Here is an 18792-nt window from a genome sequence, read left to right as displayed (position 1 = left end):
ATGGTTAAAATTACACTATCTTCATTTCATGGATAGCACTTAACACTTTATCTCTTCCTTTGTGTAAAGGGAGCTGAGAGAATGAGATTATGGAGAAGAGGAGAATAGGGTCAGAAATTTCTAGAAGACAGAGAAAAGTGAATGATCTCAATTTGGGGATATTTTTAAAATTTTAATTGTGGCAAAATATACCTAACACAAAATTCACCATCCTAACCATTTTTAAGTGTACAGTTCAGTAGAGTTAAGTACATTCACTTTGTTGTAAATTAATCACCAGAACTCTTTTCATCTTTCAAAACAAACTCTCTACCCATCTACTTCTCTGTCCATCTACCTCTCCCCTCAACCCCTGGCAATCACCCTTTGACCTTCTGTCTCTATGAATTTGACTACTTTAGGTATCTCATACCTATTTTTCTTTATCTTTACTCTATTTATCTTTGCTTTTTTTCTTTTTTTTAAATTAAATGTCTCCTTTTCAATTCCTAAAATAATTACTGTAATCATTTTTAAAAATTTTATTTTATTTAATTTTTTATACAGCAGGTTCTTATTAGTTACCCATCTTATACATATGCCAATCCCAATATTTATCTTTGTGATTGGCTTATTTCACTTAGCAGAACGTCCACAGGTTCACCCATGTTGTAGCATGTGTCAGAAAGTCCTTCATTTTTAAGGCTATATTGTGTGTATACCTCACGGTTTGCTCATCCATTCACCCACTGATGGACACTTGAGGTACCGTTTGGCTATTGTAAATAATGCTGTTATGAACATGCATTGTGAATAAACACCTGTTTGAGACTCTGCTTTCAATTATTTTTAGCATATACCCAGAGGTGGAATTCGTGGAGCATATGGTAATTCTATTTTTAATATTTCTGAGGAACCATCATATGGTTTTCAATAGTGGCTACACCATATTACATTACCACCAACAGTGCCTGAGGGATTATAATTTCTCCACATCATCACCAATGCTTGTTACTTTCTGTTTTTTAGATATTAGCCATCCTAATGGGTGTACTGTGGTATGAACACATGTTTTAAAATCTATAGTCCTCTCTGTTCCTGCTCAAGCTCCTGTGGGTCCTTCTTTAGTTCCTTCATGATATCACCCTCTGTTAGTTTTACAATTTATAAATTAATGTAAACAGAGATTGTATTATAGGTCTAGAGTCTACAGAATAATGATACTCCATGGATTAGATCAATGATTCTCAACTGGGAGTGATCTCCCTCCACTCACCCCAGCAGACATTTGGAAAAGTCTGCTGACATTTTTGGTTTAGGGGGAAGGGAAGAAGCAGCACTATTGGCATCCAGTAGGTGGAGGCCAGAAATGTTGTTAAGCATCCTTTAATGCACAGGACAGAATCCCACAACAAAAAATTACCTAACCACAAATGTCAAGAGTCCTAAAACTGAAAGTCCCATGATTAGTAAGATTTTGAGAAAAGACTGAAGAGTAGGTTTAATGGATTTACAAATAAGGCTTCAAGAGGATAGGCCTCACCAGAGTTAGTAGAAAGACTTTGGATGAGGTACTGCTAAGAAAGGAAAATGGCCAGAAGAGAAGTCAGAGGAGTGAATGGAGGTCATAGATTAAAGTATAAGAAAGAATTTATAGAAAGATTAAGAAGAATGATGAAAACAAAACAAGTATCTGGAAAGATGGTCAAAAAAAGGTCTTGTTAAGCCTTGGTGGATCCCACAGAATACTGGGAAAAGTCAGAACTGAGGTGCATGAGTGTGTGTGCATGCAGTGGGGTGTCACTGGTTTAGAAACTACCTTTTAGAGTAGAACAGTAAGTGAGAGAGTTAAGACAGGTTCATTAGGAAGGAAACTGCATATTAATTAAGGACAAGAAAGATCTATTCATGCTCAGATGAACAAAGTTTCTAATTAAAGTTAATCCTAAAAACAGCAATTAAGCACACAGATTTAACTTACAATTAGCCAAATATACAACTAAAATTTTAAATTATAAAAATTTACAAAATGAATGAAAAATTATAAAAATGAAATGTCTAAAGAGTCAACTTAAAAAAGAATATGTTTCCCTCTCATTTAAAGATCAGAATTTTATTTCATGTTACCTGTAGACTCTGACTCTGTACATCATCAAGAGTTGGAAGATCAGCCAGATACTTTTCTAAGGTCTCAATTCTTCTCTGCTTTTCTTTATTCTGTTCAGATTCCTTCTGGCACTTCTTTTTCAGGCTACTGATGTATCTATCTCTGGTTTTAAGCTAAAGAAAAAGATTATGAAGCTTCAGTGGTTTTGTCAAAAACCAGTAATATAAAAGCCAACATTCTAATCTTAGGCATCACTGAATTCACAAACTATTCCAGATATAGTTAACACCACTTCCAACTTAAGTATGATTTATCTTATTTCATAGATTCGAAGATTCACATTTTTTTCAAATTCTTGTATCATTGAAATCAAGAGTTTTGAAATTTTTATTTGATTTTACAATTGATGATATAAACTGCAGTCAGGCAGCGGTAATGATGTAGTTTTTAATTGCCTGCACATGTGCAAATTTGGTCAAGGTTATTCATATCTTTGTCATTTCCACAGTATTATGTACATGTTGAAAATGTGTTGAGTTTAAATCATATTTAAAATACCTTTGAAATATTACATTATAATTTGGCATTGAAAAATGTTATTGGGTACCCAGAAAGACAGTTTCAGGGAACAACTGAGAAATCAGTGAAGCAGGTATTCATCTCTGGAAGGATGACTTTAATTTCTTATTTATTGCAAAGTTATATGCAATGTTTTACGTGAATTAAGAAAGGAAGATATCTATAAGTAATTAAAGCTGTTTTGTTACTTACAGACTTACAAAGGAATCGCTTATCATGCACTAAAGCAAAGCAATCAAAGCCAGGGCACTCACCAAAATTACCAAATACTTAGGAACAAATAATGGGACTAGTGAGACTAATTCATACCTCAAGCAAGACTATTGTTAAGGCACTGTGTCAAACTGAACTTGTACTATATTCTCTTACTATACAAAATAAAGATGTGCCTTACCATTAATGTCATCTTAGGACTGATGAAATATGCTAATTGAACACCTACTATGGAATACATACAATTCATGATCTTTAGTAAATCCCAATTTCTGTAGGTTGAACCTCAGACTTTTATGTACTATTTTTTTTCACCTTTCCACCTAAAACATACGATCTTTAAATTTTGTAGATATACTATCTCTAAAGCTCTTTCATAATCAAGATCAATTAAAAACAATGTATATACAAATAGTTGCCTAAAAAGTAAACTCCAGACTCACATTTACTTTAATTTACCAGTCTTCCAAACATTTAACATTCTTTCAGAAGCTTACAGCGTTCTAAAATATCTTTACAGCCTTTTCTCATATTCACCAGGGAAAAAAGTACGAGTAATTAGTATAACGGATTACTCTTTCAAATTTTATTAAAGCTAATGCTTGTCCACAATCCAGTTTCTTTCATGCCTTATCTAACATATTTCAGGTCCAATGTATAAAAACTTTTATTAAAACAATTTCAATTGGAAAAACAAAACACAAAACAAATATACACTACCAAATGTAAAACCGATAGCTAGTGGGAAGCAGCCGCAGAGCACAGGGAGATCAGCTTGGTGCTTTGTGACCACCTAGAACGGTGGGATAGGAAGGGTGGGAGGGAGGGAGCCGCAAGAGGGAAGAGATATGGGGATATATGTATATGCATAGCTGATTCACTTTGTTATAAAGCAGAAACTAACACACCATTGTAAAGCAATTATACTCCAATAAAGATTTTAAAAAAAAAGAAAAAAAAAACCCCAATTTCAATTGGAGAAACAAATGACATCGCATTTCATCTATTCATTCCATCAATAATGTTAGGATTCACTTAGGTCCTTGGGTAAGGAGTAACAATGGTAAAACAGACAAAACCTTTTTTTTTTTTGCGGTACGTGGGCCTCTCACTGCTGTGGCCCCTCCCGTCGCGGAGCACAGGCTCCGGACGCGCAGGCTCAGCAGCCACGGCTCACGGCCCCAGCCGCTCCGCGGCACGTGGGATCCTCCCGGACCGGGGCACGAACCCGCGTCCCCCGCATCGGCAGGCGGACTCTCAACCACTGCGCCACCAGGGAAGCCCTGGACAAAACCTTTTATTTGGGCTTTCTTAGGACTAAAATCAAGTATGCTGGTGTGACAATTTAACTTTTGATCTATCAGAACTCACAGACTGTTGGCCCTGGTCGTGACCTGAAAGACCATATAATCCTGCTCTTGCCTTAGCAAATGACCCTGTAAATTACAGAAGCAAACATAACTACCAGCCTATTTTTACTACATGCTCCCTAATTTACACTTAATTGTTTGTGTCTTAAATGTGACATAATTGTTTAAGTGACATAATTGTGTCCTCAAAAAGCAGCCACTGGAATAAGTTAGTCATGCTGTCTTCTATGCAAAGGTGTCCTAGGTTTCTTCTTTTTCTTTGGTCAATTCTCTTCTTTGCTATCATGTCAAGCTTGGTGCTCTGGATCACAAATCTCGGCCAACACTCTCCTGTTGGATACCATCTCTGTTATCTGTGGCCACAAGCTGATCACACATAATTTCTGGATCTTTTTTGTTTATTTTTTCCAGCCCTGCTCACTGATGAGAAGCTCTTTATTTTTTGTTTTCTTTAACTTCCAAGTTTTATGTTGTTGCAGATTAGCAGATTAACAGAGGTTACTGAATTCTGAACTCCAGTAATTACCTACAGGTAAATGAGGCACCACTAATAAATCTTTCCTATTCTAGTTATAAAAAGTTAAGTAAAATTTCAAGGAGGTATTATGCAATACTGAGATCATTCCTAGAAGGCAATTCCCCACTTCAGAAGAGGTTTACAAACAGATTTATTTTTCTTCATTTTAAATACAATTATTAGAACAAAATAGATTAGGGAGAAAGTGTTTTCCACTAAAATTTTTATAAATTATTATTAGAACCAAGGCATCAGCTGGAGAGTTAAATTGTCTTGAATTTTACTTCCAGCTTTTCAACAACTTCTATCTACATGCAACTGGACAAATTACTTAACTTTTCTCAAAATTTCAGTAACCTCATTTTTTAAAAAATGGGGTACGGTATATACCTCATAGGGTTTCTGTGACACTAGGACTGAATAAGAAAATGCATTTAATGTACATCAACGTACCATCTGGCACATAAAAGAAAGTGCTCAACAAAGAGTAACTTCCCTTGTTATTCTTACCACATTAAATGTTTTTCTGTCTTAGAATCAGTCTTGATCAGGGTTACTGAGACTAAATGCAGAAGGAAAACAATGCAATCTAATCTCATGTGGGCCCAGGGTGCTGTTTAGTTGATGCATTACCAATGAGTCTAATTTCCTAGCTTCTACACTCCCTTCAAGAACTCAGGTCATCTCCACGTCCTCTGACACAAAGTCTACCCTCTATATTAACCCCACTCCTCAAGGTCCACTGGTATAGACACGTCCATTCTTAATTGTCTCACTTCACAGAGAGGCTATTTCTCTTCTTTTCCAAGAGGAACTCTTCCACCTTGGCATCTGTTATCAACATTCTCCTATTTCTCCTTAGGAATTTGGTCCATCGTGCACCCATTCTGACATCTTCGATATCTCTAATTATTCTTTCCCTAGTCCTTTGTTGGGGTTATCTCATTCCCTTCTCTCCCTTTGTGGCAAAAATCACCTGAAAGCATTTGTTCATTCATTCATTCAATATGCCAGGGACAAGGGCTGGTGCTACATATGCTACAGTGACACATTCAGATACATCCCTGCCTTCACAAAACTTACAGAGATATATGAAAAACACAGCAACATTCAAATTTGTGCTGAGAACAAAATGCTTTAAGCATGTATAAGAAGCGGTTGGAGGGAAAATATATTTGAAACTTGATAAAATATTGATAAATAGGTGACTGGGGAGCAGGAAAAGAGAGCCAAGTAGTCATCAGGCAAAGAGGACACTTTATGTAAAGAACCTATACCAGAAACCAGGTCTGACCTGCTTAACAACTGTAAGACACTATACCAAGACACAGTGTACCAGAGGGAGACTGGTAGGGCCCAAGGCTATATAATTAGGCAGGCTCTTTCAGGTCACAGAAAATATTAAATTCTTATTTTAAAGACAATGAGATGGCGTTAGTGGGTTTTAACCAAGTAAGAAAAATGACTGGATCTTCATTTTAAAAGGTTCATTCCTCCATACTATTAAGAATGGATTTGCAAGGCTGTGGAGCACCTGGAACTCTCACTCTCTGGTAGTGGAAGTCTTAAATGGTACACACACTTGGGAGGACTGGGGTAGTTTCTTGTAAGTTAAACATCTACACTATGAACCAAATGACCTAGAAATTCCACTATTAGGAATTTATCCAAGAGAAATGAAAACCTATGTATACCAAATAAAGTCTAGTACAAGAATGTTCACAGCAGCCTTATTCATAATTTTCCCAAACTGCAAACAATCCAAATATCCACTAACAGGACAATAGATACATTGTGAGAGATCTATATAATGGAATGCAACTCAAGGATAGACAGGAACAGACTACTGATACATGCAACAACGTAAATAAATCTCAAAGATATTAAGGGAAAGAAAACACACACAAAAGAACATATATGGTATGACTCCATTTATACAAAGTCCAAGAAGACTCAGAACTAATCTACAGTGATAAAAAAGTGTTTCGGGGACCTCCCTGGTGGCGCAGTGGTTAGGAATCCATCTGCCAGTGCAGGGGACACAGGTTTGAGTGCTGGTCCGGGAAGATCCCACATGCCGCAGAGCAACTAAGCCTGTGTGCCACAACTACTGAGCCTGTGCTCTAGAGCCCGCTAGCCACGACTACTGAGCCCACATGCCACAACTACTGAAGCCCGTGCGCCTAGAGCCCGTGCTCCGCAACGAGAAGCCACTGCAATGAGAAGCCCGCCCACCACAACGAAGAGTAGCCCCCACTCGCCGCAGCTAGAGAAAGCCCGCGTGCAGCAATGAAAACCCAATGCAGCCAAAAATAAATAATAAATAAAATTTATTTAAAAAAAAAGTGTTTCAGGGAAGGAAATAAGACTGACTAGAAAGAAGCACAAGGGAACTTCTTGGACAACTGAAATGTTTATGATCTCATTTTAGATAGTGGTTATATGGGTATACAGTTGACCTTTGAACAACAAGGGGGTTGGGTTGCTGACCCTCCATGCAGTATACAACTTACAGTCGACCCTCTGTATCTGCTTTTTCCTCCACATCCTCAGATCCTCAAATTGTGTAGTATTTACTACTGAATAAAATCTATGTATAAGTGACCTGCACAGTTAACCCATGTTGTTAAAGGGTCGACTGTATACTATTAGCAATATTCATAAAAACTGAACACCCAAGATCTGCACACTTGACTGTATGCAAATTATGCTTCAATCTTTAAAAGTATAATAAATAAAATACATAGAATTACAACAAGAACAAAAGTGATTGAGGAGAACAGGTAGACTGGGCAAGGGTGAATTCAGAGACACCAATGAAGAGGCCATTACAAAAGCTTTGCCAAGAGCTAAGAACCTGGACTAGGCTGGTAGTGTTGGACAGGTTTTGTATATATTTAGAAGACAGGCTTGATTAACTTAGTAGAGTTTCTAGCATGAGTAACTGAATACACAGCAATGAACATTGAAGAAAATGTTTTATGTCGTTTGAGAATAGGGCAGTCAGAAGGCAAAATTAAGAACTGATTTTAGACATGAGAAGTCTGAAGTATTTTGAAGACATCCAATTAGGAGCTGTCTCATAGGTAGGTAACATATAAACTGATTTTATTAAGCAATACACATGAAAAATAATAAAAGATGAGAAAAATTTAGATAAAACATAAAAATATATTTTAAAAACCACATCCACTGAATCGTCACAATTTTCACACAATCTTTTAATTAACAAGTTTCAGGTGAGAAAACATTTTAATCCCTCCCACTTATGTACGACCGATGGATATTTCCACAGCTCCCTCCAGATTGTGGTATTAGATAAGGCCCAAAAAATACACAAAAGAAACAAGAAACAGTACCTGTTTCAAGGTACTTTCAAGTTAGCCACAATAAAATACATCATATAGCTGAGAAAGAGAAACCATGTAAAATTTGTCAGTTTTTTGGAAGATAAAAATTTTAGCTCGTGTGTGTGTGTGTGTGTACTGACTCAAAAATGTCAATGAGCTCTCAATTAATAGCTCCAAACCTGCCTACAGAAATCATGGTGATGCCTCAAGATCACTTGAAGGGAAGGTTAGTTAATAGAATAATAAGCTGGGTATAACAAGAGAAATCTAAAACCAATTCTGCAACTAAGTAGTAGCTTAAGGATCTATGCCTCTTCAATAAATCAGAGCTAGCATGTATCCTTATCTTACTTGATCTTTAATGATACTATAATGGAATGAGATGAAGTCTGTGAAAATACTGTAATAAAGGCAGAAAGGTCAAATAAATGGATAGATGTATTGTGTATATAGAGGTATCTGGCTTTCAGCTACTTATTCTGAATCAAGGGCTTCAGCTTAAATAACGTGAAGTCATGTGTTTCTGAAAGAAGGACCACTTTCATTTCATTTACCAATCCTTCATATCCCACATTACAAAGACACAGGGCCCAAAAAGGAAAAGGAGAACAGTTACTGGTGTCACATCTCAGTGTAGACAACTAACTTTATAAAAATCTTTACTATTACTTAGAAAGACATAATATAATATGCAGTGGTATTTTTATCTCTCAAAAAAAAATGCCTGGATTTTTGTAGATAGCACAGGGTTTCTCAAAAGTTACTGTAAAACTAATCACTTCAATGTAAATAAAACCTGGTATGACACCTGGCATAGAGTAGATGACAAAAAAATCATGTTGAAGGAATGCCCTTGACCCAATTCAACTTTATTAAAAATACCTACCTTTTCCTCCAGTTTCTTCTTCTCTTCACTAAATTGGCTTATTCTTTGTTTTAGAAACTGATTGAGCTGTAAAACCTCTTTCTCAGTAGATGCAAGCTTTTGCTCAAGCTCCTCTTGCTGGGAATGGGATGTTGACTGGTCTGAAAATGGAGTCTGGAGGGAAGTACTCTCATACTGTGGCTATTCAGAAAGAAAAAAAACATAGGTAAGACTTTAAAAGTTTACCTGTCTTGAATAAATGGAAAGAAATTAGAAATGAGGTACCTACAGTACAAAGAGCACAAACAGCCTTTAATGACAGACCTTGGCATAAATCCCAGCTCTCCTGCGTCCTAGTTTTGTGCCATGATCAATTCAAATTGCTTACCAACAACAAGTTATGTAAAGTTCCTAGCACACAGCAGAAGCTTAATAAAAAGCAGTTATTATCTGGTTAAAAAGTATCAGAGTATAAAAAGTACATTATAAAGAAGTGAAATCTCAGGGGAAATAAATAAAAACTAAAGAAATATTTCCTCACAGGTGATCATTTTTTAGCTAATATTAAACTCAGTAAGTATTAATAGAGTGCTTCCCCTAACTAGAAACTAAGGTCCATGAAATCAGGAATTTCTGTCCATCTTAGTTGCTCTTATATCCCTATTTCATAGAGCAGTGACTGGCACAAAATAAATGTTAAAAAATAACTGCTTAATGAATAAATGTATTATTCTTTTCATGAGCAAGGCTTTGAAGGAGAGTCAGACAAAATCTCTTCCCTCCCCTTCCCCCTGCAGCATTACAACCTGGAAGAGGAGGGCAGGAAATACAAATATTTCCTCAAATTAGAATGTGATACCAACAAAGTAATGTGAAAGTAAAGAAATAGATTACTTTTCTATTTACTAAGCACATATGTTAGGCATTGTGTACAGGGGAGTCAACAGTTAATAAAACAAGGTCCCACCAGTTTAATAAAATGTCACACACAAAAAGACAACAAAAACTGCCTAAGTGCTAAGATAGCTGTATGTGTAGTAGCTATAGAATGGCTTTATAGAAGTGAACTTGAACTAGGCCTTGAAGAACTTATACTTTTTCAAAAGGTAGAGATGCAATTCAAAAATTATATACACGGTATGGCACTGGCACAAAAACAGACGCATAAATCAGTGGCACAGAATACAGAGCCCAGAAAAGAACCCACACTTATATGGTCAATTAATCTACAACATAGGAGGCAAGAATATACAACAGGGGAAAAAACAGCTTCTTCAATAAATGGTGTTGGGAAAACCGGACAGCTATATGCAAAAGAATCAAACTGGATACTTTCTCACACCATATAAAAAATAAACTCAAAATGGATTAAAGACTTAAAATGTAAGACCTGAAATCATAAAACTCCTAGAAGAAAACACAGGCAGTACACTCTTTGATATCAGTTTTGGCAGTTTTAGGGGGATTATGTCTCCCCAGCAAGGGCAACAAAAGCAAAAATAAACAAATGGGACTAAATCAAACTAAAAAGCCTTTGCACTATGAAGGAAACTATCAACAACAAAAAGGCCATCTACTGAATGAGAGAAGATAAATGGCAAATGATTTATCTGATAAGGGGTTAATATCCAAAATATACGAAGGACTCATACAATTCAACATCAAAAAATAAATAAAAAATGGACAGAGGACCTGAAAAAACATTTTTTCAAAGAAGACATACAGATGGCCAACAGGCACATGAAAAGATGCTCAACATCACTAATCGTAGGGGAAATGCAAATCAAAACCACAGTGAGATACAACCTCACACCTATCAGAATGGCTATCATCAGAAAGACAACAAATAACAATAAAGTGTTGGCCAGGATGCAGAGAAAAAGAACCCTCATGTGCTGTTAGTGGGAATGCAAACTGGTGCAGCCACTATGGAAAACAGTAGGTCAGTTTCTCAAAAAATTAGAAATAGAACTATTATATGATCAAGCAATTCCACTCCTGGGTATTTATCTGAAGAAAACAAAAACACTTAATTTGAAAAGATATATGCAACCCTATGTTCACTGCAGCAGTGAACAACAGCCAAGCTATGGAAGCAAGCTACGTGCCTATGGATAGATGAATGTATAAAGAAGAGGTGATATCTATATCTATCTATCTATCCTTCCAACAGAATATTACTCAGATATAATGTAAGATGAAATCTTGCTATTTGCGACAATATGGATGGACCTAGAGGGTATTATTATGCTAAGTGAAGTTAAGTCAGACAGAGAAAGACAAATACCATATGATTTTGCTTATACACGGAATTTAAAAAACAAAACAAATGCACAAACATAACAAAACAGAAATAGTCATAGATACAGAGAACAAACAGGTGAGGGAGATGAAGAGGTACAAACTTCTAGTTACAAAATCAATGAGTCACAGGTATGAAATGTGCAGTGTGGGGAACATGGTCAATAATACTGGAATATCTTTGTATGGTGACAGGATGTAACGAGACTTAGTGTGGTGATCATTCTGTCATGTACAGAAATACTGAATCAATATGTTGTGCACCAGGAACTAACATAATACTGTAGGTCAATTACACTTCAAAAACAAACGAACTCATAGAAAAAAAGAGATCAGATCTGTGGTTACCAGAGGCAGGGGTGGGGGAAGGGGAAGTGGATGAAGGGGGTCAAAAGGTACAAACCTCCAGTACTAGGGATGTAACGGACAACATGATAAACATAATTAACACTGCTGTATGCTATATATGAAAGTTGTTAAGAAAGTGAATCCTAAGAATTCTCATCACAAGGAAAAAATGTTTTTTTCTTTTTCTTTTATTCTGTATTTGTATGAGATGGTGGATGTTCACTAAACTTACTGTGGTAATCATTTCATGATGCATGAAGGTCAAATCATTATGCTATACACCTTACATTTATACAGTGCTGTATGTCAATTATATCTCCATAACACTGGAAGGAAAAAAATTTTGATTATATAAACAGCATTCATCATGTGCATGGTATTTCAAAGATAACCGACTCAGGCACTGCCCTTTACAAACTCAAATTCTAATCAGAAGCATAAGAGAAACCCTTAGATAATTATATACAGGATACAACAATATAGTATGGCAGCCAAAGAAAAGCCATCTTCAGTACAAAGTGTTGGAAGGTGGGAGGATAAATGAAAAGGGCATGGGGAGAATGAAGGAAAAGGCTTTACTGGAAAGGTGGCTTTTGGAACAGACTTTGAAAATAAGGAGGATTCTGGCAGGAACAGAGAAAGGAAGAAAAGCATTCCAGAAAGAACATTTTAAAAAGGTAAAAGACGGAATATATGCACAGAGTACCCATAAAGTTTAGGTTACAAGAGGGGGGAATATAAGAGAAAATTAAAACATCTACGTGAGACCATACTTTAGAATCACAAGGTTCAGAATTCAACCTTAATGCATAGGAAATGGGAATCCGGTGATGGTTCTAGAACAAGAAAGTAACATGTTTAAGAAGTCTGTGAACTCTGTTTTGTAAATCTCTGTATTCCCTAGCACTCACCATAGTGTGTAAACTCTTAGTAACTTTAGATTAAAGGGAAAAGAAAAGAAGAAAAAGGACAAGACAGAACTATAACAATTGGAAGTAATGAACAAGATGAATTAAAGGATATGGTGAATGGATATGAATATATCACTTTAAGAAATTATCCTAACCTATTTAGCTGAAAAAACCAAGGAGCTAAACAAGAATATTGAGAACAGAAGGAAGAAGCTCTGGAAGCAGAAATGAGAGGATTCAGAGAAAATTATTTTTTAAGGTGTGAATGGACAAGAAATGTTAAAGATAACTAAAGGTTTGAAATTCTGAGTCTAAGTAACAGGGAAGATCATATTCTGAGCAGAGGTAAGTAGGTCATGTGGGAGAACAGGTTTAAGCAAACGTACTTAATTACAATTAGAGCCTATTGATATTAAGATGCCAGTTAATATCAATTTAATATTAAGATACAAATATATATGAACATCAGGCAAAGAGATGGGTCTAGAACCCAGAAAAATGGCCAGGATAGGCTAGGAAACTGTAAAAAAGTGAATACAGATTTACAATTTCCCATCAGGCATATAATGAGCTCAGAAATTGCCAACCTGTTTTACCGACAAGTGAAAAGCTGAACAAACTGAAAAATCAACGACTCTTCTTAGATCTGTCAGAGAAGTGAGGTTATCGGGCAAACTGCAACCCCCAAAATTGGAGAAACAGGCAAATAAAGAAAATCACACTTACTGGATCAGAATTATCCATGGGAACCAGTGCTGAAGTAGGAAAACCAGAACTGTAATTGATGAATTTGTGGAGGCTCAGAGTGAAGGTCTGAGAATCAAAATCTCCAGGGGCACCCAGTCATAGGGGACACCCAATATTCTTGAATTATACCACTAGAAGCTCTACCAGGTCCTCACAATGAATCCCTTTGTGCTTCCAGCAGAGGGAGGAGAAAAGAAACCATTCTGAAATGCCAAAGCTCTATGTTCTTCTTAACAAGGCCTGTCCTCAGGAGAAACTACTTTACCAGAGACTAACCTACCTAGAAGGGAACTAACATACCTAGAAGGAAAAAATCCCAAACCAGCTCCCTCTAGCCTTCCACATGGGGGAAGAGTTAATATCCAACTCAGTTGCCTCTAGCCATCCTGTCCTACCTAAGGGTGGGAAAGAAAAAACTAAGAAGCACTGGTGAAGTTCACAGTCCAGGAGCACAGGCTCACGAAAAGACTAAGTCAGAGGGCCAGAGAATGCTTCCCCTGCCCCACACCCTACCATGACATTACTAAAGTCCTACTTACCACACTTCCTTTTATCAGTACATCTGGAGAGACTGAACAAGCATTAGAACTAGAGTCAGATATGTCACAGATGTTGGAATTATCAGAACAGACATTTTTTAAAATGTCTATGATTAATATGCTTAAGGGCTTTACTGCTGAAGTAGACAACATTCAAGAACAGATGGATAATATAAGAACAGAGCCGGAAAGACTATAAAAGAAACTCTAGAGACAAAAAACCCTGAAACAGAATGTCTTTGATGTGGTTATCAGTAGACTGGACCTGGCGCAGGAACCAATCTGAGCTTGAGGATATGATAGCAGAAACTTCTAAAACTTAAGAGCAAAGAGGAAAAAGATTGGAAAAAATGGAAGAGAATATCCAAGAGTTGTGAGATAACTACAAAACTTGTAATATACATCTTATGGGAACACCACAAGGAAAAGAGAGAAAGAAAACAGCAATATTTTAAACAATATGATTTGAGAATTTCCCCAAATGGTCACATACCACACCTCAGATCCAGGAAGCTCAGAGAACACCAAGCAGAATAAATGCCCCCAAACTACACTTAAGCATATCATATTTAAATTTTTGAAAATAAAAGATTAAAAAAATTGTGAAAGAAACCAGAGGAGAAAATACCTTACCTATAGACAGGAAAAGATAAGAGCTTTATACAACTTCTCAGAAACCATGCGAGCAAAAAGAGAGTGGAGTGAAATATATGAAAGTCAGGCACTTTCTTTCCTATATAACAGCAATGAACAAGTGTAATTTGAAACTAAAAACATTACCATTTACATTAGCACCCTCAAAAACATAATACTATAAATCTAACAAAATGTGTATATACAAGATCTATACAAGGAATACTACAAAACTCTGATCAAAGATATCAAAGAAGGACAAAATAAATGAAGAGATATTCCCTGTTCATGGACAGACTCAGTATGGTCAAGATGTCAAGTTCTTCCCAACTTGATCTATAGATTCGATGCAATTTCAATAAAAATCCCAGCAAGTTATTTTGTGGATAGTGACAAGCTGATTCTAAAGTTTATACGGAAAAACAAAAGCTCCAGAATGGTCAATATAATACTTAAGGAGATGAAGCAACCAAGATGGAGGGCTGACACCCTGACTTCAAGACTTACAGTAAAGCTACAGTAATCAAGAATGTGTGGTATTGGGGAAAGAACAAACAAACAGGTCAATGGAACAGAATGCAGAGCCCAGAAATAGGTCCACATGAATACAGTCAACCAATCTAATGACAAAAGAGCAAAGGCAGTACAATGGAGCAAAAACAGTCTTTTCAACAAGTGATACTAGAACAAGTGAACAACCACATGCAAAAAAAAAACCCCCAAAATATTCTAGACACAGACCTTACACCCTCCACAAAAATGAACTAGAGATTGGTTCAAGATGGCGGAGGAGAAGGCCATGCTCTCACTCCCTCTTGTGAGAGCACCAGAATCACAACTAACTGCTGAACAATCATCGACAGGAGGACACTGGAACTCACCAAAAAAGATACCCCACATCCAAAGACAAGGGAGAAGCCACAATGAGATGGTAGGAGGGGCGCAATCACAATAAAAGCAAATTCTGTAACTGCTGGGTAGGTGACTCACAAACTGGAGAACATTATACCACAGAAGTCTGCCCACTGGAGTGAAGGTTCTGAGCCCCATGTCAGGCTTCCCAACCTGGGGGTCTGGCAACGGAAGGAGGAATTACTAGAGAATCAGACTTTGAAGGCTAGCGAGATTTGATTACAGGACTTCGACAAGACTGGGGGAAACAGAGACTCCACTCTTGGAGGGCACACACAAAGTAGTGTGCTCATCGGGACCCAGGGAAAGGAGCAGTGACCCCATAGGAGACTGACCCAGACCTATGTGCTAGTGTTGGAGAGTCTCCTGCAGAGGCGGGGGTGGTGGTGGTGGTGGTGGTGGGGTCTTGGAAGTACTCCTTGGCATGAGCCCTCCCAGAGTGGGCCATTAGCCCCACCAAAGAGCCCAGTAGGGCTCCAGTGTTGGGTCGCCTCAGGCCAAACAACCAACAGGGAGGGAACCCAGCCCCACCCATCAACAGACAAGTGGATTAAAGTTTTACTTAGCTCTGCCCACCAAAGCAACAGGCAGCTCTACCAACCACCAGTCCCTCCTATCAGGAAACTTGCACAAGCCTCTTGGATAGCCTCATCCACCAGAGGGCAGACAGCAGAAGCAAGAAGAACTACAATCCTGCAGCCTGTGCAACAAAAACCACATCCACAGAAAGACAGACAAGAGGAAAAGGCAGAGGGCTTTGTACCAGATGAAGGAACAAGATAAAACCCCCAAAACAACTAAAGAAGTGGAGATAGGCAACCTTCCAGAAAAAGAATTCAGAATAATGATAGCGATGATGATCCAGGACCTTGGAAAAAGAATGGAGGCAAAGATCGAGAAGATGCAAGGAATGTTTAACAAAGACCTAGAAGAATTAAAGAACAAACAAACAGAGATGAACAATACAATAACTGAAATGAAAACTACACTAGAAGGAATCAATAGCAGAATAACTGAGGCAGAAGAACGGATAAGTGACCTGGAAGACAGAATGGTGGAATTCACTGCTGCGGAACAGAATAAAGAAAAAAGAATAAAAACAGCCTAAGAGACCTCTGGGACAACATTACACACAACAACATTTGCATTACAGGGGTCCCAGAAGGAGAAGAGAGAGAGAAAGGACCCGAGAAAATATCTGAAGAGATTATACTCAAAAACTTCTCTAACATGGGAAAGGAAATAGCCACCTAAGTCCAGGAAGCACAGCGAGTCCCATACAGGATAAACCCAAGGTGAAACACGCCAAGGCACATAGTAATCACATTGGCAAAAATTAAAGACAAAGAAAAATTATTGAGAGCAGCAAGGGAAAAATGACAAATAACATACAAGAGAGCTCCCGTAAGGTTAACACCTGATTTCTCAGCAGAAACTCTACAAGCCAGAAGGGAGTGCTGTGACATATTTAAAGTGATGAAATGGAAGAACCTACAACCAAGATTACTCTAGCTGGCAAGAATCTCATTCAGACTCGATGGAGAAATTAAAAACTTTACAGACAAGCAAATGCTAAGAGAATTCAGCACCACCAAACCAGCTCTACAACAAATGCTAAAGGAACTTCTCTAAGTGGGAAACACAAGAGAAGAAAAAGATCTACAAAAACAAACCCAAAACAATTAAGAAAATGGTTATAGGAACATACATATCAATAATGACCTTAAATGTGAATGGGTTAAATGCTCCAACCAAAAGACACAGGCTTGATGAATGGATACAAAAACAATGGATACAAAAACAAGCATATATATGCTGTCTACAAGAGAACCATTTCAGACCTAGGGACACATACAGACTGAGAGTGAGGGGATGGAAAAACATACTCCATGCAAATGGAAATCAAAACAAAGTTGGAGTAGCAATACTCATAACATATAAAATAGACATTAAAATAAAGAATGTTACAAGAGACAAGGAAGGACACTACACAATGATCAAGGGACCAATCCAAGAGGAAGATATAACAATTGTAAATATTTATGCACCAAACATAGGAGCACCTCAATACATAAGACAAATGCTAACAGCCTTAAAAGGGGAAATCGACAGTAACACATTCATAGTAGGGGACTTTAACACCCCACTTTCACCAATGGACAGATCATCCAAAATGGAAATAAATAAGGAAAAACAAGCTTTAAATAATACATTAAACAAGATGGACTTAATTGATATTTATAGAATATTCCACCCAAAAACAACAGAATACACATTTTTCTCAAGTGCTCATGGAACATTCTCCAGATAGATCATACCTTGGATCACAAATCTAGCCTTGGTAAATTTAAGAAAACTGAAATCGTATCAAGTATCTTTTCCGACCACAACGCTATGAGACTAGATACCAATTACAGGAAAACATCTGTAAAAAATAAAAACACATGGAAGCTAAACAATACACTACTTAATAACGAAGTGATCACTGAAGAAATCAAAGAGGTAATAAAAAAATACCTAGAAACAAATGACAATGGAGACACGATGATCCAAAACCTATGGGATGCAGCAAAAGCAGCTCTAAGATGGAAGTTTATACCAATACAATCCTACCTTAAGAAACAGGAAGCATTTCAAACAAACAACCTAACCTTGCACCTAAAGCAATTAGAGAAAGACGAACGAAATCCCCCAAATTTAGCAGAATGAAAAGTCATAAAAATCAGATCAGAAATAAATGAAAATGAAATGAAGGAAACGATAGCAAAGATAAATAAAACTAAAAGCTGGTTCTTTGAGAAGATAAACAAAATTGATAAACCATTAGCCAGACTTATCAAGAAAAACAGGGAGAAAACTCAAAGTAATAGAATTAGAAATGAAAAGGAGAAGTAACAAGTGACACTGCAGAAATACAAAAGGTCATGAGAGACTACTACAAGCAACTCTATGCCAATAAAATGGACAACCTGGAAGAAATGGACAAATTCTTAGAAATGCACAACCTGCCGAGACTCAACCAGGAAGAAATAGAAAATATGAACAGACCAATCACAAGCACTGAAATTGTGATTAAAAATCTTCCAATAGGGCTTCCCTGGTGGCGCAGTGGTTGGGAGTCCGCCTGCCGATGCAGGGGACACAGGTTTGTGCCCCAGTCCAGGAAGATTTCACATGCCGTGGAGCGGCTGGGCCCGTGAGCCATGGCCGCTGGGCCTGCACGTCCGGAGCCTATGCTCCGCAGCTGGAGAGGCCACAACCGTGAGAGGCCTGCGTACTGCAAAAAAAAAAACCAAAAAAATCTTCCAACAAAAGCCCAGGACCAGATGGCTTCACAGGTGAATTCTATCAAATCACTGAGAGAAGAGCTAACACCTACCCTTCTCAAACTCTTCCAAAATATAGCAGAGGGAGGAACACT

General features: G+C 37.4%; 1 protein-coding gene across 2 annotated transcripts in view; it reads right to left on the bottom strand.

Moving 5' to 3' along the window:
• The window catches only part of CEP85L (centrosomal protein 85 like), a 153035-nt gene that overhangs the window by 25937 nt on the left and 108306 nt on the right, over positions 1-18792 (bottom strand). For both annotated transcript variants that reach the window (XM_065889039.1, XM_065889040.1), the window contains exons 6-7: positions 9002-9181; positions 2107-2259 (exon numbers count right to left, since the gene is read on the bottom strand). In XM_065889039.1, coding sequence (XP_065745111.1) covers positions 2107-2259; positions 9002-9181 — 333 coding nt within the window. The remainder of the gene's footprint in view (positions 1-2106; positions 2260-9001; positions 9182-18792) is intronic.

This window comes from Phocoena phocoena, chromosome 12 (assembly GCF_963924675.1).
Source record: "Phocoena phocoena chromosome 12, mPhoPho1.1, whole genome shotgun sequence".
NCBI classification, from domain to species: Eukaryota; Metazoa; Chordata; class Mammalia; order Artiodactyla; family Phocoenidae; genus Phocoena; species Phocoena phocoena.
This window is presented reverse-complemented; position numbering and strand designations above follow the sequence as displayed.